Genomic DNA, 26,167 nt, shown 5'->3' with positions numbered 1-26,167 from the left:
TCTATAAATATTCTTTCCAGGAAGCTCCCTTAAAGAAAGGTGATCAGTTAGAAACATTACCTGCCAGAACTAAGTGAATCTAACTGGACTGAGTGGGAAAACATCTATCCTTGAGGCAAAGGAACATAATTTCAGGAACCAGGAAGCAGATTTCAACTACATAACTGACTTGCACCTAATCCCCAAACAGACTGTTCAGCAGCTGTGTGCCCATGCCAAAGTAGTCTCCATTCTCATCCAAATATCCCCCTGGAGGAAAATGACAACTCCCAGAAAGCAATCCAGCCTTCCTAACAATCAACTTGTCCAATAACTGCGGAGAAAGAAAAAGTGAACCACGGGCCAATATCCTTCGAACTAAAACAACCAGCAGCTCTTTTATGAATGGCCTACCCATCTCCCTCAAAAAAGAATAGCCATCCAGATACAAAACTAGCCATAGGGACTGCTTTAATCAACCAGCTGCCAATCTGGGATTCCTTTCTCCTTGTCTCTCTCCTTCCAAGAGAGTATAGCACAGAAACAAGGGGACAGTAATGGCCTCTGTTCCCACATCACGTCTGCTTCATCCTTCACTAATAAGCAGGGGACTGATGGTACCTAAGCACTCAGGACTTTCTCCATTCAGTCCCTCAGTCCACAAATATTATCTTGTTTTCCTCTGAATCGCAGGTAAACCCTCAGCAATTTCTGTACAAAAACTCAACTTCAGAAGTTTTATGTGCTACTTCCAACATGGAAATGAAAACGGAGAAAGGTACTTTTGTAGGTTTTTGGGTTTTAACTACATTTATATCAGCAAGTACTAGGAAGCCCCTTTTAAACAAAAAAGGCCCCCAAAAGATTCTGCCCTTGTGCTAGACTATATTTCATTACATAGAAGATAAAGGAAAAACACGAGCCAGAGACTAAAGGCGCGTGGTGGACCAGTGAACAGAGAGAAGGCCTGTGATTTCAGCCCTCAAGAGACAGGCAGAGAAGATTAAGGAAGTCCCAAGACCCCTACACGCCATACCCCGAATCTCCGAGATGCCCAACCCACATCAATTCATCTCCCAAAACAGCATTTGTCAAACTTTTTGATGCCGGTGATAACTACACACTACAACCCAGTACATACAACACATACACAGAGAACTGAGTTTCATGGAACACTATTTGCCATTACTGTGGTGCAGTGTGTCCCAATACGTTCTATTCTATTCTTTCAGTTTTGACACATGCTGTTAAAAACCCAATTTAAAGAACATCGCCCTAAAACATTCCCCCTTTGCGTCCTCCTCCCCCCTTCCCTTCTCACTCCCTGGTCTTGTTTTGGGGACAGAGGAAGGGAGGATGACTATCAGAGAGAAGACCCATCAGGACCTTGAGACTAAGGAGAATCCCTGTTCCCAAAGCAGATGAGGGAGCAACATCAAGGGGCACGGGGAGTCTTCATTCAGTCTTGGGTATCTCACTTAGAAGCTCTGAACAGACGGTCCCAGAGAAAAGTTGTAAAGACATGTCTGTCAAGTCAACTCTGTAGCCCCCGTGTTTGTCAAAGGAACAAATAAATTAGATACATCAAAAATGTCTGGTGATAATTAAATGTACTGAGTTGAACCATATCTGATGGTTTCTGACCTCCAAAAACAGCACGTTTCATACAATTTAACCTAATAGTGTAATACACACGTCAAGGACACTGAGCATGAAATGGCCTGAGGCTCGAGGACCCTCATAAGAACAGTTTCCATAGAAAGACACATGCTAAGCTCCTACCAAACAACTGATTTCAAAAGCTGGGACTCTCTGAAATTAAACTGTGATGTGATCTCGTATCTCTGAATACTTTCTCAATGTAACCATTGCTGGTTTCTCGTCTTAACCACCAGCAAAGCCCCCGGCCTCCTCCACCCAAAGCCCACTACAAGTTTTCTGGGGGTACCTGGGTCTTTCTTGTTTTCACACAATCACCAAATCGGGGGCCTCAGCCTCTGCCCACAACTTCGATCCATCCTATCTGGTTTTCTTTAAGCATGTTCAGTTCAAACCAACAGATCTTACGCTCCTTCATGGTGGAGACAGTCCTTTTTCATCTTTGAAAATCCACTTCTTTGCCGAGTCTTGTACTATCAAACAATAAAACGTGTCCTAAATGAAAACAAATCTTCTTCAGAAAATCCTTGCCCCATTTCAACCTGACTAAAATCTCCTTCTGAGGAGTGACAATGCTATCATTACCTATTACCTACCTATTACCGAATTCCAGAACACTGGCGTAACCTTTCACACCTCATGATTTAGACCATACTGGAGTTACCATTGTATCAGCGCGGCTTTGGCCACACACACACACACACACACACACACACACACACACCTTCCCAGCAGTCCTTCATATTCCTACCAACAATCTGAGCTTATCCCAGAAACCTTTCTCACTGTACTTATCACTCAGTACGGCCATGATAATTCTCTCTTGAAACCTAACTCTTGGTATTATGCTAAGTGAAATAAGTCAGACAGAGAAAGATAAACACTGTAGACTCTAAAAAAGCAGAACTCATAGAAACAGGGCAGAATAGTGGTTGCCAAAGGCTGGGGAATGGGGGAGATGGGGAGATGCCAGTTGAAGGATATAAATTCCCAGCTATAAGATGAGTAAGTTCTTTGAATCTAATGTACAGCATGGCGACTATAATTAACAATATTATACCCTTGAAAGTTGTTAAGAGAGTAGATCTTAAATATTCTCACCACAAAAACAAAAAGGTAATTATGTGAGGGGATAGAGGTGTGAACTAACCTTATGGGAGAAGGCAGAGTTGTTAACTAACCCTATTGTGGTCATTTCACAATATATACACATATCAAATCATCACATTGCACGCCTTAAACTTACATGTTATATGTTAACAATATCGCAACAAAGCTGGAAAAAAGAAATGTGCATATGTAAAAATCAATCAATAAACCTACCTCTTAATCAGTGGTTGAGATTATTTTACATACACACCAGGAGGATCCTCTCACGTCACCTACCAAATGCTACATTGGTTTTTCCTAAAATTCAAACTTTTCCTATAGGCTACATGGGCCTTTAACGACTGAACACATCCCACCTAGGCTCTCATTCACCACATACCTCAGCCCACAGCTCCAGTCTCACTTAAAGCGTACAGGCTCTCCGCACCATATACCTGCCCTCCCTCTCAAAGCTCACTCTCACAGCCCTCGGAGACTGGAGTATTTGCTTTGGAAGCAAGGGAACCATTCAGAACCACTTATGCTATCTTTTATTCTCTCCTTGCCTCCCTCTTCAAATCTCTTACTTCCAAAGCCGCTGAAAATCTGTTTCTAACCTCAGCATGAAACATGCTGTGTACTACCACCACGTTCAATGCGTAAAGAGGGTATTTTACCATGTCACTGGTCAACTCTTGAACAAGTCTTGCCTATTATTAAGACCATGTTACAACAGGGGAAAAGTGTTCATAATACCATGTTAAATGAAAAAGGACAAAGGTTATGCAAATCAAGTGTTAGGGTTTATGGGTGACTTCCCTTTTTTCCCTATATTCCAAATTTTTGTTGACATGCTTTTAATTTTAAATTGGGTATGATGGAACTTGATTGTGGTGATGGTTTCATGGGCACATACATGTCAAAACTTATCCACATGGACACTATGAATATGTAATTTATTGTGTATCAATTATACCTCAATGAAGCTGTTAAAATGTCTCAGTTGTATTAGATGTTTGATAAACTATGGCAGAATGACATAACTACAAACCTCAGACATGTAAGGATAGCTAACAGGAAAAGGGTAGCGAGCAGGGGACAGCAGAGAGTAATTTGTTCCTTAAAGTCACTCAAAGGGTGAATTTCAAAAGGAAGAAACTACAATCGGAAAAAAAGGAAAACATAAGCTTCTAAAGAGAAATCCCCCACATACACACCCAGTTTCCAGAAGCCTTCTCTACTTGAAGCAAACAAACTTGCAAGGTAAGGTTTTAGAAGTAGAAGAACTTTTATACTGCAAAACAGATTCTACATTACACTAAAACCTCAACAAAAAGCTGTCAAAAACTTTCAAGACACTAGAGTTCTTACCGTGGATTTAAGAGCTCTCCGAAAAAATAGTCTTAGAGAAAGGAACGAGATAAAATAAAGACTTTTTTGTTCTATTTTTTTAGATACATGCTTCTTGTGTTTAGCTTTTATATTCTGTTGCCCCTTTTTTTGTATTTTATCTATAATAAGCAAAGTAAGTTAGTCCCTTTCATTTGTTTTCTATTTTTCCCAGTTTTTCTTTGTTTTGCTTAATGTTAGTAAAATAATTCCCCAACAGCTCTCAGAATAGTGGTTAAGGCTTTTGTGTTCGTTAGCTAGTCTATAATAACGTGGTGACTGAGAAAAGAAGAAAGGAAATAACAAGTCTTTTTATCAGGAATTGAAAACTCGTAATTTCACCTGTAAATCCAAAGTACGAAGATACGTACTTCCATTAAGAAATCTCTGGGGAAATACAGAAACTTAAATGCTAAAAGTTTCATCATTTAGTGGAGGTTGGACAGTCTGTCCTAGACAACGGAAGGATGCTGTTGTTCTCAACCGTTCTCAACAGAGGATGGTGTGTCAACATCTTCATTACGAAGGATGAAGAAGCCAAGATTCAGGTCCCCCAAAAGGGGAAATACTCAGGATCCTGAGACCTGTGATATGTCACAGGGGCCATTCTTCCCAGGCCACAGCCTTATCAATCTGTACATCACTGCACCACCCAATCAGTGGGAAAGCTAAGGAACCAGTGTCCCCCCACCTGGTGGGATGCGAAACCCCTAGGCTGGTATCTGATGGTGTGCACACTCAGACGTGGAATGCTCTCGTATGTGCTCCATGCCTGGAAAGCATGTGAAAGCAGAACGTGTAAGAGCTGAGCAATAGTCTTCATTTACAAATGAGTTTTCATTCCAAGAGCCAAAAGACATAAAATCCCTAGTTAGAGGATGAGTAGTTAGTGTTAAAACTAAGGTACAATCAAGCAGTTAAAACAAGATAAATATAAAATACAGATAAAATTAATTTTCTAAATCTCACACCAAATTCTAGTTTTCTTGGCTTACCTAAAGCAGTATTTAGTAGACAGACGTGGTTTTTTTTTACCTTAATCGCTCCGAAACCTTACAAAACATGACATATTGTCTTACTAACTTTCTTTAAAATTTTTCTTAGGATCAAGTTGAACTCCAGCCCTTTATCGTAAAGGAAAGGAGTGTCACAAGCTACATTCCTCAACCTGCTCTATCATCCTGTAAATCTAACAGATCCCTAAAATATTACTCTTCAATTTCTTCCACCATAAGTCTTTACCTTTTAGACGCGTTTCCTGTATTTTTTTATATGTAACATAACTATGCTATTGTCCCTCATAGCTGTCTATAATGAACATTTGTTGCCAGCATTCCTGCTCTCACTTGACAAAAGTAGTCATTCCCCAACCACCCATTGGTGCGCGTCACAGTACCCCACCCCCACCAGAGAAGAAGGGACCATGTGCCAAGCAGGGCTGGTCACCAGTCTTATTTAACCCAGGATTTTTTTTTTTTTTTACCTGAAGATTCTACAGAAAACATTCTTTGCCTTCAATTTACAAACGCTGGAGGATTGGGAATGTGGAGAAACCATCTGAAGAAAGACTGCAGTGACAAAGAACAAAGCCAAGCAAAGATAAGAGTAACTCCTAGTCACCCAGAAGTGCTAGCTCTGTTCTCGTCCCGAGACCCTAGAGCAGCTGCCCTGCTTGGGCAGTTCTCTGATTCTGGAAGCTATACTAGAGTCCTTCTTAAGCTAACCTGAGGTTCCGTCAGTGCCAAGGAAACTATCTTGTCTGATAATACAGACACAGACAACTAGCTTAAGTACAACTAGAGTCCAGTCCCACTGAGAAGGAAGAATTACCACTTTTAGAATACCTAGTGACTTCCGCCACATTAATCTCTATTGTGTCACACATATTTCATTTCTTCTACTTACCCCTTATTTTTGCAATGGCAAAAATATACAACGTCGGAGGGGCAGGAGATGGGGGGGGAGGTTATCACATTGTGAGGGGTGTAAATGTGTAACTATTACATTGTTTTGTACACCTGAAACTAATAATAAAAAACAAAATACAATAGTTAAATAAGTGCATACAATGCTCCAAGAAAGCAATGACGCTGACAAAACTGAACTGCTGGTAAAAAGTTGTACCAACATGCAATAGTTCCAACTATTGTTTGTAAGATGGCATGAGACACTAAACGGAGAGCAAGCCATGGTATATAAAGGTAAAGGTACATAGCGTATTGAAGCTCACGTAAACAAAATTCTTTAATAAGAATTTTTGTACTCAGTCATAAAAAAGGAAATAGGTAAACTTTCCTCTGGCCCACCAGAAGAAAAACGATGGGATCCAAAGCCTCCAAAATGAGAGTGAAAGACATTTGTTTCAATGTTAAAAGGTTTACATTGATATTATTTACCATTTAGTCCCTTATATTATTTTTATAGTTGAAAATATGAGGAAAAATTGTCACTGAAATACCTATTTATCAGGAACTATAAACTTGTATGAACATATCACACGCTCTGGTTTGGAAACATGATAGTTAAGGTGTCTATTAGTTACACGAAATGAATTCAGTTGTCAGCTTATTTATTATCTGGAGCTCACAAGAGAAAGGTGAGCCAGAAATTTAAATGTGGGAATCAGTCGCACAGAGAGAAGAAAGCCCAGGGGCTGCATAAGATTGGAAGGAAAAGACTGATACAGCTAATGAGATAAGGAGAGAACCAAGAGAGCTTAAAATCACTTAATTCAAAGTGGTTCAAGGCCAGAGTGTGCTGAATGCTAGTATAAGACCAGAGGCGGCCAGATAAGACCCCACATTATCAACTCTTCAGGAATGCTTTCCCTGGACCTTTCTTTTCTTCTACTGGAGAAACCAGGAGTTCTTATCAGCACTTCTGAATTCTATAAACAGTTTCCAAGGAAAAACCACTTTATCTCCGGAGTTAATGATTTTCTAGCTAAAGAAGTAACAGTGACTCAGGGTACATCTTCAAAGCACCCACTGGACAAAGAAGGTGAACACCACACCTGATTTCAGATGCCTCCACCCATCACACAGAGCCCACTGGCAGGGTAAAAGAGAGAGCCAAGCCTATTCCGCCCCAGCTTTCAAGGGACATGTCACGTGAAACACACACTACTTTGTCCCATACCATCCAACTTATCAAAATACTTAAGAGAGTTGAAGGGCAGAATAAGTCACTTCCTGCATTCAAAAGCTGTTAAACAGCATTCAATGAAACCTTACCTGGGCAGTGACTGCATTACAACAGAACTTAAAAAGCAGTTTAAGGGGCAGAAACTGGTCTCTCGACCCTGATCCTAACCATAATTGTAATTCTAGGCGTAATTCTGGATAAAAGTCCAGTAGAGCCATAAGTCAATTCTCCTTAGATTGAAAGGTCAACATCAAAACATTCTCTGCGGCTGCTGGTTGTGGTGAAATGGACACTCCATGTATTTGTCGGCTGGCATGAAAACTGGTACAACACTTTTGGAAGGCATTTGGCAATATGATTCAAGAGCTTTTAAAACTGTTTCTATTTCTTCAGAGATCTAATACTATTTCTGGAAATCTATCTTAAGGAATTAGTCTGCAATTAGAGAAAAAAAAACCCTTCGGGTTCATGAAAGCACTACTCATTATACAAAATCACTTTAAACCATGTAAATAGCCATTTAAAAGGAAATAGGTAAATTACAGTGAAATATGCAACTAATAAAATTCTGAGCAGTTTTTTAAAAGCACAGAAAATGCAAAACATCAAGTGCGCAAAGCAAAAAAATGCAGAGTATAATCAAATGCGTATATAAATGCACAAAAACAGAAGAATTTTTTTTAAGATGGTGCAACTGTGAAGACAAATGAAAAGCAAACTGGCTATAATCTGGTTGAACAGCATGGGAACATAAAATTCAGAGAAGACCAAGGCCTAGGGTTCTTAAGGCAGAAGATCTACCAGCATACTAGGGAAGTCGAGGGAAAGGTTACGTTTTTAGGTAAATATGGGAATAGAGATATTGTCCCCAGAAGAAGGAGAGCAGTGTTCACAAAAAGCTTATCAAATGCTAGATCGAATGACACCTTGCACTGCTTTTTCCCCCTTTTCATTCCTGCCTATCGCTCTTTATTCTGGATTGCCGATATTAAAATTAACTCCTAATTATCTACAAAAAAGCACATGAATTTAGAAAATACTAAGAAGCCAATTATCCAATGCCAATTGGCGTTAGACTTTTGATGGCATCCCATTAGAATTCTCTAATAACAATGTACCTTCCTATATATTTGTACTGAACTATCAGAAAAGAATTTGCATTCTCTGTACACTCTACTGGATGGGCCAGCATGGAAAATGGCCCAGAAACAAACTGAAAAGGGGAATTAAATCCTTTTTATAGGATTAACCATAATGTATATCATTTCTCATACAATTAATACAATTAACCATAATAGAAAATAATACAAATTGTATCCTTTTAAAATATTTCGGAAAAAAATGCCTAAAATATTACAGGGATTTATGGTCAAACCAAATGCATTAAAGTTCAAAACACTGTTGAAGTATATTAACTTTACTTGAAAAAGCTACCAAAAAAATTACATATATATATATATATATATATATATATATATATATATTTTTTTTTTTTTTTTTTTTTTTAAATCATTGCTCTTATCACTAAACAGAAAAGAAATTCCAAAAGAGGGCAACATAACATAGTAGCTGAGAGCACAGAAGAGCTAGACTGCTGGCGTTTGAATTCTGGCTCCACTCATGACGAGTGTGTGTTCTCCTGTCTGTGCCTCAGTCTTCTGGAGTGGAACATAACAAAAGTTCTTACCATATGGGGTTGTTACGAAGAGTAAATAAGTTAATTTATCTTAAGCATTTAGAAAACAGCCAGGACTAAGTTACAACATGGATGCAAACAGTTGTAATTCAGCTCTGGAGATGGACAGAGATGATGGGTCTAATACTTAGTGCCACAGAACTGGACACATAAAAATGGTTAAAATGGTAAATTCTATGTTATGTATTTTTTTTAACACTTTTTTTTAGAAAAAGGCTATTATCCATCACCCATTTGCTATTAAAATATTGTAATTTCTCCTGGAAGAAAATAAACTACCAGACTTTACATGAGACTCTATACAAGTTTAGGATTCCTACACAAGTAATCTTCATCAGTTAAGGGATATGGGGTCCATACTTGTCAAAATAAATTTCAAAATATGTTGAGCTATGGCAAAGCTCTGATGTTCAAATTATTTAACTTGAATTTACAGCAAAACGTACTCGTTGGAAGCGGGCAGTATCACTCGTCTTACAATAAAACAAAATTAGTGCTCTAACCTGAAACAACTTAGAAACCGAGCTATAAAACCCTTTATTTGAACACAACAATTTTAGTGTACCTTCTGTATAAGAACAGAAAGGCTCCTGCAGACCTTAAGTGTAACCAATTACAAAGAGCAACAAAAATCTTTAAATGTCTGTTTTAAAATAAAACCTTGCAAAATAGTTCAAAACCATTTCTCCCAGATTACAAAATGAGCATGTGGTGAAAAGGGACAGAGAATACCAATTTACTATACCCTATACTGACTGACAATGTTTGTTGCATAGCAACAAGAATCCAGTCTGAAACAGGCACAAAACTCCTTTTCTTGATTTGCCAGGCCACAATTAACCCCATCAAGGCTGAGAAAGTATTCAAAAACAAATTTGCACAGACTACTTCCAACATCAGAAGTCTAATGACATAAATTCTAAAACTATAAACTCACAAGCCCAAATTCCAGCCTATTTACAATTTGGATCCATCCATGACGCCCTTACTCTCAATATTTCTCTATGTACTAGCAAAAAAACTGCTACTCAATTTTGGACACATTTCTTTTAAAAGCATCAACTGCAAGAGTTGTTTTTTCAAAACCCTGCCTAACAGCATACCCACACATCTTTCGTTTCATATTTTCAAAAATAAGGAATTTGATCCTTTCAGTTTATTTTCTAAAGATCATAATTTATAAACAAGGGCTATAATTTCCTAACAATTGAAATTTTCTCCTACTAAAAATTTACATTTTTATGGATTGCTTCTATAGGTAACTAGTAACATTTCACAAATTCTTTTTTTTTTTTTTTTTTTTTACAGAAATCTACTTCATCTAAAGAACAAAAAAATAAAAGTTTGCAGTGATTCTTGCCATGGCTTTAAAGACTGTCATTGTTTTAGGATCCTCCCCTTTCTTTTGAGAAAGTTAAATGGTTGCCAAGCCCCACCTAAGAAACAAATTAAATATAGATAAAATCAATTTACAACAGTGGTTCTCAACCTTTTTAAAGACAGAAGGCCCTTTAAATTCATTCTACTTTTAATATATGCTGTCCGAGAAAATGTGATTTAAAAGCACTTTTGAGCTCATTAGCTTTAAATTAATCTGGATATGATCATAACAGCATCTACATATATTTGAACTATATAATGCACGTGAAGGTCGGCATCTTTGGATTACAAAGCCTGGTGAAGACATAAATTCAAGTCGTCTTTAAAATAATCCCACAGCTGGCCCCAGAGCCCACAAATTGGAAGTCATTAATCTACAGGAAAAGTTCAAGTCATTTTGAAGATGTAACGAGTGTGCTGGTGTCTCACATACAAGTGAGACAATGCTGGGTCCAGGTCCAGCCCAATCTGCAGCATTTCCCCCCACTTCCTATACAAACGCCAAGATGAGGACTGAGACATTATTGGATGTGATCTTAAGGATGGAAAAGGAAATTGGAGCAGCAGCACTGAAAGGTAAAACAATTAGAGGCCGTAGAAAGTATTCAGAGCAAGGTCTTCAGAATTATGCAGGACCTGATTTGAACCTCAGCTGTCGTTTACCAAGCGTGTGACTTTAGCCAAGTCACTTAGGCGTTCTAAACCGTGGTTTCCTCCACTATAAAACAGCAGTGATGACAACCAATCTCGTGGCTTATTCTAATCCATTAAATGAAATGACTCACATGGAGCGCTTAGCAAGTTGCCTGGCCTGTCTTTAAATGAGCAGTAAGTAATAGATATTATTTCATAAATATCTACTTATTGTATATAAATAAATACTAACATTTGTCATATATAATTGGCTAGCCCACACTAGGTGTGTACCCAGTGTGAGCAAAGGTTACCCAAAGGTTAGCCTGTGCCAGGCATGTGTTGGAGCTTCAGGTATTGGGCCCTCTGGATTAGTGAGGAAAATATATCAGGTCTTTGGAACACAAAAGTTAATCACGAAAATATCTTTAAAGACAGTGTGTTAAGTTTATTTTAAATACTTGCATTGAACTAACAATGAAGTACAATTTGAGAGGTGTTTTTTTTTTCCATTTTATTTATGTTAAAATTCAAAAGCTGATATTTTTCATCTTTAGGTAGTTCCTAACTTACAAATGGGCTTCTACCAACTGACTCAAGGATAGATTTTTGTCGTTTGAACCACTGTGTATAAATTGTGGTTGGGTTGCCAGACTCAAGTCTAGGGAACCAGACAAAAGTCTTCTCTAATAAAAGTTAAGAAACTGCACATGTGTCAATCTTTTTTTCCTCATGTAAATATAAAACATTTAAGTGTTTTAAGTATGTTGAGAATATTTGTAAAACTTATAAAAGTTATACAGTAGTTCCTGACATTAGAGAATTTAGAGTAGTAGTTTTCAAGTGGGGTGATTTTTCACCCATGCAACATTCAGCAATGTCTAAAGACATCTGGTTGTCACTGTTAGGAGTGAGTTACTAGCATCTAGTGAGTAGAGGCCAGAGATACTAAACATCCCACAATGCACAGAACAGCCCCCACAACACAGAATGATCTGGCCCCAAATATCAATGTACTGAGGTTGAGAAAGCCCGATTTAGAGGTAGGCATTCATACTACAGGAAACTCGCTTTCAAAAGAACTAGGAATATCCAGTTTTCTCAGCATCGTTTGTTGAACAGATTATCCTTTCTCCATTGAACAATCTTGGCACACTTGTCAAAAACCAAGTGACCACATATGTGAGAATTTAAGTCCGGGTTCTGTATGCTGTTCCATTTGTCTACAGTGCTATACTTATTCGAATACCACATTCTTGATTATTGTAGCTCTGTCATACATTTTCAAATCAGGAAGTATGACTCCTGTAACTTTGTTGTTTTTCAAGATTGTTTTGGCTATTCGGGACTCTTGAAACTCCCTATGAATTTTAGAATCAGTTTTTCTGTTTCTGGAAAAAAAAAAAAAAAGCCATTGGGATTTTGACAGAGATTGTATTGAAATCCGTACATCACTCTGGGTAGTACTCTCCTCTTAACAATTATCAAATCTTTCAATCCATGAATACAAAAGGTCTTTTCATTTTTTTCAGTCTTCTTTAATTTCTTTCACCAATATTTTATAATTTTCAGTGTACAAGCCTTTCACCTCCTCGGTTCAATTTATTCCTAGGTATTTTATTCTTTTAGAATGCCTAAACACAGAAAAGAAGTCTTTCATAGTAAAAGTTAAAGAAAAAAGGCAAAAGAACATTCAGGAGCTTGACCTTCATTAAAAAAAAAAAGTTATGGTGCAACACTAAGAAAACAATAAATAGAATACAGCAAATCCATAAATCCTCTAAATGCATTTTGGCAACTCGCAAAACAAGAATTATTAATCCCATTTTGCAGAAAAAGAAATTAAGATTTGGGACAGCCAAGGACTCACAGCCAGTAAACAGCAGAACGACTTTGAAACCAATGATGATTCTACTAAACTTGACTATCTCCGCCCAAAATGAAAAAACACCTTGAAAAACTTCCATATCCAAAGAAATATTAAAAGATGAGGAGGGATTTCCCTGAGATGATTTGAAAAAATAATAGATGAACAGAACAAAACGCTTTTCTAAAGCAATACAAAATAACTTTGGCAGTCTGCTATAACTAAAAGGTATACATACTAGAGAAAATTTTAAAATATGATTTGCAAGTGACATTGTTTAGCAAGGAATCCAACAAAAGTAGATGAAATAGTCTCTACCCTCAGCTCCTGAAAATTGACTAATGCCTCCTCCCCCACTAAACTGTAAACATAAGGGAATGAGTCATGCACCTCTTTATATTTTTATAAGTGGTTTTGAGGATTTATCGTATTGGGCCATTTTACTAACTTTAGACTCACAGCGCAAAAAGGACCATGCAGAAAGTAGGCGATGATAAGAAGTTTGGTCTTAATTCTAAGAGAAGTAGGAAGCCACTGAAGTGTTTTAGACGTGTGACTGAGCTGATCAGACCTGAATTTCAGAAAGATCTGACTGTTGCATAGATAACAGATTAGATGGGGTAATAGACCAAGGCTATAAATTAGACAATCCAGAATAACACATATGTAAAAATGTAACAGAGGACAAAATAGGTTCAGAAGTCAATATAATTCATTGTCAGATTCCCATAAATTGCCAGATTGCCCAGGAAAGCAAAAGTAATCCTAATCCCAAAATATCCACTAATGAATTAACCATTTATAAAATTAGTCCCTACCAAACATCCCTTCCAAGGTAGTATTAGCCTCTGTCAGTCCATTTCACCTTTGCCCTGCCAGTCTCTCAACGACTGGCAGGTATTTCAATTACAGAGCAACACAGTGCACGTCACCTACAAAGTGAGAGTGTAAACCATCCAAAAGATGCAGGCCTTTATGAAGTCACTGAAAATGATGAGAACTGTTTCCAACCACTGGCAAAGCCACTGACGAAACTGACAGTTTTAGAGGGGCAGTGACTGGAAAGCAACATGAGGGAATTTAATGGGGTGATAAGTACATTCTGAATCCTGACCTGGTTAGTGGCTACACTGTATCTAGAGTAAAAATTCATCAGGTTGTATGTACTCTTATGAATTATGCATTTAGCTGTATGTAAATTATACCTTAAGGGGAAAAGAAACAGAACACAAGAAGAGATGGTCTTCCTTCCTCAAAGAATTATTGGGTCTTCATGCGAAGCTTAGACTTGCCCACTTGCCTCTGGAGTGAAGATGGGTGGACACTAAAGATGGCAAAATGTACCTGGGTTCCCAAAGACACCAGTGAGCTACTGAGTGTAGGAGCCCGCTTCTCCTCTGGACTTCCAAATTACCTGAGATAGTCAATTTTCTTAATGTAAAAGCACTTCAAGTCTGTTACTTGCAGCTGAACACATTCTGACACATACAATCAGCTAATACTTGGGAGAAAGCTAACAAAGATGAGATAACAAGAGGTCAAAAGAAAATCATCTCAATATCTAAGTAAAGTGCCTGGGCTTTATTAATGAAGCTCTAAACATTTTGGCAAAAATGACTTTCTTTAAGATCGAACTGGAAAAGTCCATCATCACTTGAGTTTCATGCCACCTTACAATTTTTTAAGAAAAATTGTGAAAAGCAACCAACACTTGATTCATTCTTCTTCCCTTCTAAGAATTTAACACATAGTTGCAACCATAACATGGATGTTTTTATACTTTTGTTTCATTTTTCCAGATTAAACACCAATAAAGCCTTTTCTCCCTACCCGCTATCTCTGAAATGTTGCTCTTATTCTAGGTCAATGCATTCTACACGGCCTTGTTCTTGTACTAATTACTTTCAGAAAATAAAGAACCTTTAGATGATAAAATCACAAAGAAAAATAAATTATTTGTTCATACATGAATATTCAGAAAATTTAAATATACACCTCAATTCATAAGTTACCCATTACAGAGAGGCCCTAGTTAAAAGCATGAGCTCGGGAACCAGACTGTCTGGGATGGAACCCCATGTCCCATGTTTACTAGCTGGTGACCCTAAAGCAAGTCACTTAACCCTCTGTGACTCAGTTTCCTCATATATAAAATGGGGATAAAAACAGTTCCTACTTTATAAGTTGTTAGAGGCATATTAAATGGTTAATATGTAAAGTATTTCAGGCAGTAAGTTCTCAGTAACTTATACTTCAAAGTCTAAGAAAACTGAGGAATATAAATGTCAACATTGGAATTAAGATAAATAGTGAAGGAAAACCTTTTTTTAAAACATAACATATACATTTTAAGTGAGACCAACACAAAGAAAAGTGAAAACAGATGTACTTATAGTAAAAATGAGCTAAAGTTCAATTTCTACATATACTAGAACCTTCTTAAAAGTTCGTATCAAACCTATTAAACTAGAAACTAATGTGTTGTCACACTTTACTAAAGATGAAATTAAAATCTGAACATGTGGAGAGAAAAAATGGAAAATTCAGTATTATAAAAGGGTCAATTCTTTCTCCACCCATATTATTCCATTAGTTTAACACAGTTCTAATTAAAACTCCAACAGGTTTGGTGTAATTTTCTTTTTTATTTCATCTTTGTTTTAATTGATAAAATGACTCTAAAACTAATCTAAAAGAATTAAATGAAATAGTAAATAAAGTTTTGAAAACTGAGAAAACTAACAATAACTTCCTTTACTGGATGTTTAAAAATTATAATGTTAGAGTAATTAAAATAGTGAGGTACTAGCATAGAATTAGATAATTAATAATAGTCCAACAATAGAACAAAGTATTTATGGAAATTCAATATACAATGAATATAGCATTTCAAATCAATGGGAAAGGATGGATTACTGTACAAATGAGGCTGGCAAATGACTATTTGATATTTAGTTAGATACTAACCTCCCATCTTACACCAAAATAAATTTCAAGTTTCTTAAATTTAAATATAAATGAAACCATGAAAGTAACAGAAGACAACGTAAGTGAATATGTATGTGATTTCAGGTTGCGGAAAGCATGACACCAAAGGCAAAAGTTGTAAAGGTATAAAGACCAACAGACTTGACATGAAATTTTAAAACTTCTACACCAAAACAAACAATTAAAAAACAAGGGACAAATTTAGAAGACACGTATGTGGTAGATTGTACGTCATGCCCCCAAGGAATCACACCTCTTGATATATCCTTGTGTAGTCTCCTCCCACTCTGACTCTGGACTTGACCACGTGACCTGCTTTGGCCACAAAGGCTTAATAAAGGGACAGGACGCAAGCAGAGGTTTGATAACAGCTTGCACAGTGCCGCCCGATCTCATTGTAGGCTGCATTACGAGAGCCAAGCAGACATACACACCACATGAACCTAAGCAAGGATTAAAAACACTTATGAGTTTGAGAGTATGATGCTAAGCAAAGTAAGTCGGACAGAAAAAGCGGAGAACCATGTGATTTCACTGATATGTGGTATATAAACCAAAAACAGCAAAAGAACAAGACAAATAAATGAGAAACCAAAACTCATAGACACAGACAATAGTTTAGTGGTTACCAGAGGGTAAGGGGGGTGGGGGGTGGGAGATGAGGGTAAGGGGGATCAAATATATGGTGATGGAAGGAGAACTGACTCTGGGTGGTGAACACACAATGGGATTTATGGATGATGTAATACAGAATTGTACACCTGAAATCTATGTAATTTCACTAACAATTGTCACCCCAATAAATTTTAAAAGAAAAAAGAAAAACAACACATGAGTCCAGCTGAGACCAGCAGAAGAACTGCCCAACCAACTCATACATATTTTACCAGGTTTGAGGTGGTTTGTGATACCACATTAGTTAACTGCCACAATACATCTGCACCATAAAGGGTTACTTATTAAGTATATTATACAAGAAAAACTAAGCATCTCATTGGGAAAATAGACAAAGCACAGGAACAGGTGATTCACACACAAATCGGGATGTCCGATAAACACATGAAGAAATGTTCAACTCTACTAGTAATAAAAAATACAAATTAAAATACTGCGATAACACCTATTGCCTATCAGATTGGCAAAGTTAAAAAGGCTAATAAGGCCCTGAGTTGGCCAGACTGTGGAGCAATGGGCACTCTCATCAACTTTTGCTGATTAGTAATGTGTATCAAAAACTGATAAAATTCCCTTTGGTCTGGCAATTGTGTTTATTATTCACTCAAATACTTATTTGCATACGCACAGAGGCCTGTCCTAAGAACCAGGAATACAGGCAGATCAGGCAGGCCCTTAACAATTTGGGTTCTATGATTAATTTGGGTTTTATTCTACGAGCACTAAGATACCCTTGAAGGCTTTAGTAAGGGGATAACAATATCTGATTTCCACTTCCAGACCATTCTAACTGATGCATAGAAAACAGCAGACAAGAATGGAAGGGAGGAGACACTAATTCTTCAAGTACAGTAACAGTGGCCTGGACTTGAGTACGGGCAGTGAGACAAACAGAAGCAAATGGAGGTCAACTGGACAGGACCTACTCAGAGAGAAAAGAAAAAAATAAATGCTACTTAATTTTACTGCTAGGAATTGACCCTACACTATATGTGCAAACATAACATAGCAGATATGTGCACAAAGACATATGTCCAAAAAGGTTCATCGCAATATTTTTCATAACAAAAAGAAAAGGAAAAAAACCTAAAAGTCCATCCCTAAGAGATTCAGTAGATTAAGGTCATCCAAAGCATAGTGAAAATACTATGCGGTTACTTTAAAATACATAGATCTATATTTAGTGATAAGAATTAGGTGGAAAGGGGCCAGTTACAAAATACATAACATAGTATAATTTCACCTTGCATATAGTATGATCTCTTTTATTGAAAACATATTCATACACACACACAATCACATTTATTAATGAATACATGCATTATAAAGTCTAGAAAGCTATACATCAAAATATCAAAATTCTAGATGGTTTGGATTTGAGTTATTAACATCTTATACTTTCCACACTTTCTAAAATCTATGCAAAACCTTTACGGCTTTATAACGGAAGGAAAAAATAACAAAAAAAAGAACCTGATCAGACATTTATGTGGACAATGGTAATTGGTTCATTTTCTCAAAATACTGCAAAGAGGATTAAAGAGACTACAAAGAAAAATAACTAAGTTTTCATAAAAGCCTATAATTCATAAATCTTAAAGTATTAAAAACCAAAGTCACCATTTTGCTTGCAATACTCGTTAGAGATGAGAATTTGGGAGAGGAAAGAGACATTTCAGATTGTACAACAAAGTAGACACTCAAATGAAACCAATATTTAACCATTTATAAAACCTTCACAGAAAGAACCCTTAGCTGCACTATAAAACAAGCAATTTGGACTCCCCTGAGATTTGACCTAAAGAGCCATTCATTTTATTTCATTTATGTTCTGGGGAATTTGACAAAGCTTCTTCCCTACCAAGTTGACACGTAACACAGATACCAAAAAAAGATCGGGGTGACTGTGAAAGCAGCCATTTTGACTCCATCTCATCAGGTGTACGGGCTGCCAAGACCAGATGTTCTAGAAGGTCATTACCACTGGGAAAGTTACTCAGTCTGTCTAAACGTCATCAAGGCTACTTCACTCCCCAAAGACAAAACTTTCTTCGGTATTTGAGATTATTGTAAACAGACCCAAGAAAAATCAGATGAACCAGATGGAGCCGTTTTCTGAAGATTCTGCTGGATTCGTTTCATTGATTTCATCAGTGACCTCGGTCCTCCATACTTAGAACAGGGCTACCAGAGAGATGGCTGCTACCTTCGCATGCAGATAGGGCTCCGAAACTTGTTTGGGCCTGTCAGAGGCACCACCATCAATGAGTCTGTCCACTTCAGCATTCCCACCTGCCCCATTCCCTTCAGAGAAAAGCCCAGTGATCTGTCTTCAGCCTCTCTTCTTTAGAAAACATGAAGCTGTCCATTTCCAATATTAATCCAAAGTAATAAAACTGTCAGAAACGTAAAGCAAATGAGACCCTCTTTTGATACTTGGCACTCCAGTGAATAAGTGAAAATAATAAGCCAAGGACAGAGGAGTTGGGGGGTTGAGATGTAATTCACGTACTATAAAATTCACCGTTTGAAAATATAAAAGTCAGTGGCTTTTAGTATATTCACAAGGTTGTGCAACCATCATCACTGTTTAATTCCAGAACATTTTCATCACCCCAGAAAGAAATCCCATACATATTCATAAAAATCCTCACTTCCCGTTCCTCCTTTACTCTCCCCAGACCCTGGCAGTCATTAATCTACTTTCTGTCTCGATAAGATGTGCCTATCCTGGACATTTCATATCAATGAAATCAAACAATTATGTGGTGGCCTTTTGTGTGTGACTTCCTCCACTTAGCATGTTTCCATCCACTTTTGTCAGGTGTCAGTAATTCATTCCTTCTGATGGTCAAATATTCCAATGTATGGACAGACCACATTTTGATTCTCCACTGCTCAGTCTATGGATATCTGGGTTGGTTCCACTTTGGGGCTATCGTGAATAATGCTGCTACATAAAATATAAAAATGCAGTCCCTGCCCTCAAGGAGCTTACCATGAAGAGGGACAGACAGATCCAGGTAATTATAAAACAATGTAATAAACGCTATAGCAAAAAATATTCAGGATGCATAGGAATATGCAAGAATAGCTGGGAGGTAAATAAATCTGGGACTACTTCTTGCCAGAACGTTTCCCTTCTTGCTTTCTATTCCAGAAAACTTCCTAAGCCTGTATTTTAGGAACTATCCACTGAGATACAGCCTCAGCTCAGATTCTCTTTTAACTTTTATTTCCATTCAGTTCCATCCATCAATTTCAAAGAAAGAAAAGGGGGGAAGGGGGGGCTGCAACTTGAAGTTGGCATAGGAAGAAGTTAAGTATCCTCTTCCTCCCTACAACTGCATAAAAATTGAAATCACATTTCTCCAAATCCTTCTTACACTCATGATAAAGACTGGTATTTCACAAGGTACACAATCACCCCAGAGTTAAGCTGTTTGCAGGATAAGTAACCAAAACCATCAGTCTGGTATGTAACTTCTTCTCCACCAGCCAACCCGGGCCTACCTATTCTGCTTATTCCAAGTGGGCTAACAAGGCATTCAAAAACTTGAATAACGTATAAACTTCAGTAAACTGTTCCCATTAATCCACACTCATTCAAGATTTATTCACTTAATAAATACCTACAATGGAAAACAATGCCTACATACAAGGCAATGACATGCTTAAAAAAATACAAATTTGGCTCCTGCCCCTAAACTAAACCTCTGTGGGAAAGTAACACACCCAATAGCTACTAGCATAAACGAAGATCCATGGGAACAGAAACTACTAGTGTATCCTTTCATGGCTATCTCATTTGACACAACAATCCTATGAAATCATAGAACTAGCTCCATTTTCACCAGTTTGCTCAGCATATAAATCTGGATCTTCTGAGTCTTGATCGTACCACACTCTAAAATCATTACCAGAAAGGAAGGTAACAAAATCACAAGAAGTATTTCAAAGACTCAATCGACACAAGAAAGGCAATGATGATGACCAATGTCAATGGTGATCAATTTCCTCCCCTATACAATAAGGCTAGACTAGGTAGACCACACACGGTTAAAAGTCGGATTCCAGAAAATACTCTCCATTGCCACTCTCTGGGACCCACATCCCAGTCAAATCATGGCACTCTTTCCCACCAAGCCCAGAAATGTATCTATGTCCTTATCAACATGGCAGCTACTGCCAACTGGAGTATGTAAGCAAAATGTAACCTGCTTGCCATCCTTGAGGTAGATAAGGCCTAGAAAGGTGAAGTAAACTACCCTAACGTTTTATGTAATTAGGCCTCAAGAGGGATAACATAATTGTGTAATGCTTACAAGTATACAAAGCATCTTCTCTTTTATTTATCACTTGACCCTCACTACCCAGTAAAGAATTATCCCTATTTTTACATATCTTAAAATATGAACCAGTGAAATCATGTGATTAGCTTGGATGAATCCTCACAACCCTTTTCACAGGAGAAAGTCACAGGGTAGTTAGTGAGTAGAAGCCTGGACTACTTAATGGATCCAAGAACGTCAATCCAAACTCTTCTGAGCTCTTCTTAGCTACTAGGCTATATGCAACTATCTTACATCAGACAAGCTCCTCTATTTAAAGAAAGAAGAAAAAAAAAAAAACCTTGACAACCACTTAGTAAAAAAAAAACGCAATCATTTAAATGATATACATTATTTTAATAATACATATATATATATATATATATACACATACCTCAATCACAAACCATCTGGTACTTTTGAAACAATACATAAGTGAAAAATTAGAGCCAAAAAGTTGGACATTACACTAAAAGCACCAGTTTTCGGGGGCCTCATCCCTTTCACTGTCTTGTATAAGAAATGCACCTCCTTTTTTAAATTCTGGTCTTTAAGCAAAGTATTAACAAGTAATTCTATATACCGCTTTTACCACGTATAGCTAAGATTGGTTCAGGAGTGTCAAGTATTTCCGTGGCCTTCTATGTAGGGATTATTACGTTGCATCACAGTAGTCATGCTATTCCTAAAATTAAAGTCATCTCAGCGATCTTAGCACCAATACTTAAACAGCGCCATACTCATCATATCCTCTATTCAGAATTCTGACCAACTTAAGTGGAAATTCCTACCCATGCATTCCTATTTCTGGATGGCCTTTAAAACATCAGTACAACTCCTTAATATAACTAAAATAGACTCAACTTAATAATATAACATGTCCTACAGCACTTGAAAGCATCATTGAGACTAAGTCAAATATTGAGATAACCTGAAAAACCCTATCTTGACCATCAAATATTCCAAAGCTTTTTGACTAGCACAAGAACCTTTTACCCCCAAATCAGACCATCCTACTTTTACAGGTATCTAAGGAAATGTGTATACTCCCAAGCTGCACAAACCACCTACTGAACAATCCAATGCCTTCCAAAGTGAAAAGCTGATCCTCTTTTCTGCTCTTAAATTATTCAAAATTAGCCTACAAAGAATTACTGTAGGCTGCTTGAACAAACTTTTCAAACCCGTGTACCACGTTCTATAACATTTATGCTACTGGAAAGCATCAGTGTGATTCCTCCCTCCTTACATTTAATAAGGAATAGAGCAGAAAAAAGGTTTTCAAAGTACAAGTTACTTTTTATTAGAAAAGGAACTTTTAAGTGAAGATACAATTTACCTGTGACAGATTGACAACGATACATGAGAGGGATCAAACTTCACTGAATACCCAAAACATTAACTTTACTCTTTTTTTTCTTTTTTTTTTCTTTTTTTGGTTCATAACCTCTGAATCACAATAGTTTACGATCGTTTTATTTAAATATATCCCATTTTCACTGTTTTACATTGCACAGTGTTCAGATAAGTCTACCCAAAGTTTGGGGAAAGAAACTCCTAACATCTGATCTGCAAGACCCCCACAGCATTAAATCTTTAAAGGAGAAGTCGACAATACATAGTACTACAAAATATAACATTACATATATTTGATTATAGTTCCTAAGTTTTCAAGGACATTAGTAATTTGATAAAATACCATGCTCAAACTAATGGTTTGAGTTTTTCAAGCCGTATTTTACAAAGATTATGTTTTTTGGTTTGTATACCATAATCACATTTTAAATTGATCCATTACACATTAAAATAACTTGCGAAATCATGAAGGAAAAGGGGTCACTAACAGACACAGCACTAAGCACAATTTTTAAGGCCATCACAATAAAGTTCTGTAACTTGGAATCAGATTCCAATTCAAATTCACAGTAAACTGAAGTACGTGGTTATATCACGTAAAATTTTTTTAAATGAGAAAGTGTTCAACCGTGATTAAAAAAGAAAACTAAAGTTTAACATGGAAAGTACTTAAACTGAGAATTCCAATGACATGACATTTTCTTGCCAAAGCGAAGGAATTTGTAGATTATATCATTCAAATCTCATTGTATCACATTATAAAGGTCTTGGCAACGGTTGGCCATTAATCTTTAACACAAAGGAGATTCAAATCCAAATGAACTGTAAGACTATCTCTTCCAGGACACAGAAATGGAGTAATTTACTTTATCCACAATTGTTTAACCCAAAAGGAAGGCCTATAAGGATGATAACGCAGAATGGATCAGCCTTCAGTCTACCAAGTCCCATTTCTCACGAAGTCTTGCACCAATCCGAAAAGGGAAGGTTATGGACACAAAACAGGCTTAGGAAAGAAAGCTGAAAAAAATCTCCAATGAATGACACACGACACCATGGTTTATTCTCTTACACAATTGGAGAAACAAAAAAGAAAAATGTCACACCATATGTTTCATCGTAGCAATTAGAAAAATAGATTACGACAGTACGTTCAATTCTTTGGGGCTGAAAAAATAATTTAGCTTCTGTTTTATTGATTACAGAGGAAAGGAGGAAGGCAGCTGCTGCAATGCAACACAGGCTGCTACAGAGGAAGGAGAGAAAGGGGTTTTGCAAACAAATTCCTCCCCGCCCCCGTTTACACACCCCAAACAACTTACTTACCCCAGTCTTTCACTGTCCCCTCATATAAACCTAATAAATTCTTTCCCTTCCCCCCCCCCCACCAATCGGGAAATTTCACCTTTCAGAGCTTCGCCTACCAGAGCACTTTATTACCCGCAGAGATTTCAGATCTTTCAAACTTTTCCTTCTTTTATAAATGAAACACGAGTTTTGTAATAAAAGTGCACGGAATTTTTACATATATACGGGAAAATACCTGTTTCCGAGCAACGCGCACGCCTCGACTCTCGAACCCCTCCCCATCTCCCAGGTTTGGCTGGCTAAGGCTGGGGGGAGGGAGCCAGGCGCAAATTAAATTTAGGAAGGGAAATCCTGGGCGCAAGACGAGCATTTGGGGGAAAATGGGAGACCGTCGAAAAGAGACCCCCCCACCCCCAACAAGAGGGGTTAGGGAGGGTCACAAGAAAGAAAGAGAAATTAGAAGGGACAAAAGGAGGAGGGGGAGAAAAAGCTCGGAGACCCGGGGAGCCGCGCCGGGCCGGGAAGGCGGGGTCCGAGGGCAGTGGGGTCGCGGCTCCCACGGCACAATGGCCTGCCCGGCCCCCGCCCCGAGCGCCCCGCGCGCCCCTCACCTCATGGTGCCGGCGGCGCCGAGGCTTCCCCAGCAGCCGGGAGACGCGGGAGGCGCCGAGTCCAGGGGTCCGTCCTCCAGGGGCGGGGACGCAGCTGGGAGACAGGAGACAAGTGGCCGGCGGCTCCTGGGGACGGCCAGGAGGCTACACCATCTCCGCGCACAAAGCCGAGGCGCCGGCCGGGAGTATGAGAGAAGAGGGCGAAAGAAAGGCTGGGAGGGGGCGGAGAGGCCGAGCGGGTCCCGCGGCCGCCGCCGCCTCCGGGAGCTTCCTCGGCTGCCCTCCCAGGGGTGCCGCCGGGACCGCGCGCCCGGCCGCCGCTCCCCAGGCCCGCGCCCGCCGCCCAGGCCGTGTGCAACCGGCAGCTGCGGCAGCCGCGGGAGGAGAGTCGGGATCGCCGCCGCCGGGAGCCCGAGAGGAGGCGGGGCGCGCGGCGGAGGAACACGCAGGCGCCGCCCTCTCCCCTCCTTCCCCGGGGGCGAGGGGGCGGCGCGGGGGGAGGGGAGGCGGGGGGCCAAGCGCACACCCCCCTGCCTGCCCGCGCCCCCGCGGGACTGCGGAGAGCGGGAGGGGCGTGAGCCGGCTTGGCGACTTCGGGGTAGTAAAGGCTCTTTGTTGCTTCCCCACCCCGCCCCCTCCAGCCCCCTGGGATTGGGGCTGCCCCCCACCCCACCCCCCGCCTCCTCCACCGGGGGTTCCTCGCCCGGGGTTGTCCTTGGCGGTCGGCCCCCTCCCCGCCGCGTCGTGCTCCCCTGAGCCTGGGGGAGCTCCCGGGCCTCCCCTGCGGCTGGGGTGCGGAGACCCAGGCGCCGGGACCTCTGGGGCGCGGGACCTACGCGCACCGGCGTAGGGAGCCGGGAGGTGGCGACGGGGATGCGTGACTGGGCACCGGGCCCGGCCGGGGGACTCCGGATCTGCTGGCGGCCGGGGGCCCTCACGCAGGACTTGTCCTTAGCTCGCCCTGTTGCAGTCTCAGGACCGGGACCGGCGAGTCGGTGGGCATCCCAACCAGCCCCGCTGCCCGGCTACTCCCAGCCGTTCCTCCGGGATTTGTTGGGGGGGGGGGGGCGTATAAAAATGTAAAATATTGTCATCATTGTTCGCTTCGCTCCTTTTCTTCCCGAGGAATCCCTGCGTGCTGTACCGATTTAACGAGCTGATATGCACACTATGTATAGGGATGACTTCATTCCCAAACCAACGCAGCCAACTCGCGGAGACCCGCAGCCGCCGGGAGACGCGCACCGCACGGTGTGCAGCAGCAGGAGCGGAAGAAACGCAGCCAGTGAAACCCCTTTCTCTCGTCATTAGCGAAAAGGGAATTCCGGGCGGGGGGGAGGAGGGATGTGAACTAACGACAGTTTTAAATTTTCCGTCATTCACATTCTGTGTTAAAATCACCTTCTTCCAAAGGTAAATGTAAAGTGCTGGCGAAGCAAACTCTTTTAAAGCCAATGGGGCGGGGGTGGGGGTGGGAGGGAGAAGTGGGGGGCAAGGGAGGGAGAGGTGGGGGAGGGAGAAGGCGGGGGAGGGAAGGGGGGGGTGTTCGTCTGGGAAGCCAGAATGTATAATACAGTTGTGGGAGTTTTTCGGTATCCAAAAGCAAATTCAATAATTAAATAAAAATTTAAACTGGACACAGTGCAGGCCTCTTGTAGTATCGAGGCAGGAAGGAACTGTACTTTCTATAAAAATATAACTAGGATGGTTAAGGTCTGTTGCTACTGGGTTCCTATGACTGGAGGATCTAATTCAAAATGGAGGACCTACCATGACTCCAAGAAATCTATGCAAAAGTTTTGGGGCTTTATTTTAAGATGGAGGTACAGTTCAAATTATAGTTATGACAGTTGAGATCATTTATACTTCCAAAAGAAAAATGAGTAAGTTACAGTCATACTTGGTCAATGCCTGACTTGTCTATAATAGAACTGTGTGGCCCAGTTTTAACTATAAAAAGCTTCCTGGCTTTAGACTCAATACCGAGTTATTTTCTTTTTGGAACCTGCAGCCTCAAACCAGCAGCCCTATAGAAGCAGTGACCTGAAGCTATGGCACAAGA

At 39.5% G+C, this 26,167-nt stretch overlaps 1 protein-coding gene and 1 long non-coding RNA gene across 11 annotated transcripts in view; both read right to left on the bottom strand.

The window, feature by feature from the left end:
* ENAH (ENAH actin regulator) overlaps positions 1 to 24,510 on the bottom strand; it is a 109,992-nt gene extending 85,482 nt beyond the window's left edge. For 9 of the 10 annotated variants that reach the window (XM_074316928.1, XM_074316930.1, XM_074316932.1 and 6 more), the window contains exon 1: positions 24,106 to 24,410. In XM_074316928.1, the coding sequence (XP_074173029.1) occupies positions 24,106 to 24,110 (5 nt within the window). In that variant the 5' untranslated portion in view covers positions 24,111 to 24,410. Of the gene's footprint in view, positions 1 to 24,105 lie in introns of all 10 variants that reach the window. The other variant, XM_074316929.1, reaches the window with a different exon arrangement.
* On the bottom strand, positions 22,109 to 24,099 carry LOC141567915 (uncharacterized). Its single transcript, XR_012490889.1, has 2 exons — positions 23,730 to 24,099; positions 22,109 to 23,206 (listed from the first exon to the last, which is right to left on the bottom strand). It is a non-coding gene; the product is annotated as an uncharacterized LOC141567915 (long non-coding RNA).
* Positions 24,511 to 26,167: the final 1,657 nt, after the last annotated feature.

The sequence above is a fragment of the Rhinolophus sinicus genome, linkage group LG12 (genome assembly GCF_036562045.2).
Source record: "Rhinolophus sinicus isolate RSC01 linkage group LG12, ASM3656204v1, whole genome shotgun sequence".
Lineage (NCBI taxonomy): Eukaryota > Metazoa > Chordata > Mammalia > Chiroptera > Rhinolophidae > Rhinolophus > Rhinolophus sinicus.
The sequence above is the reverse complement of the archived record's forward strand: the minus strand, read 5'-3'. Positions and strand labels throughout refer to the sequence as shown.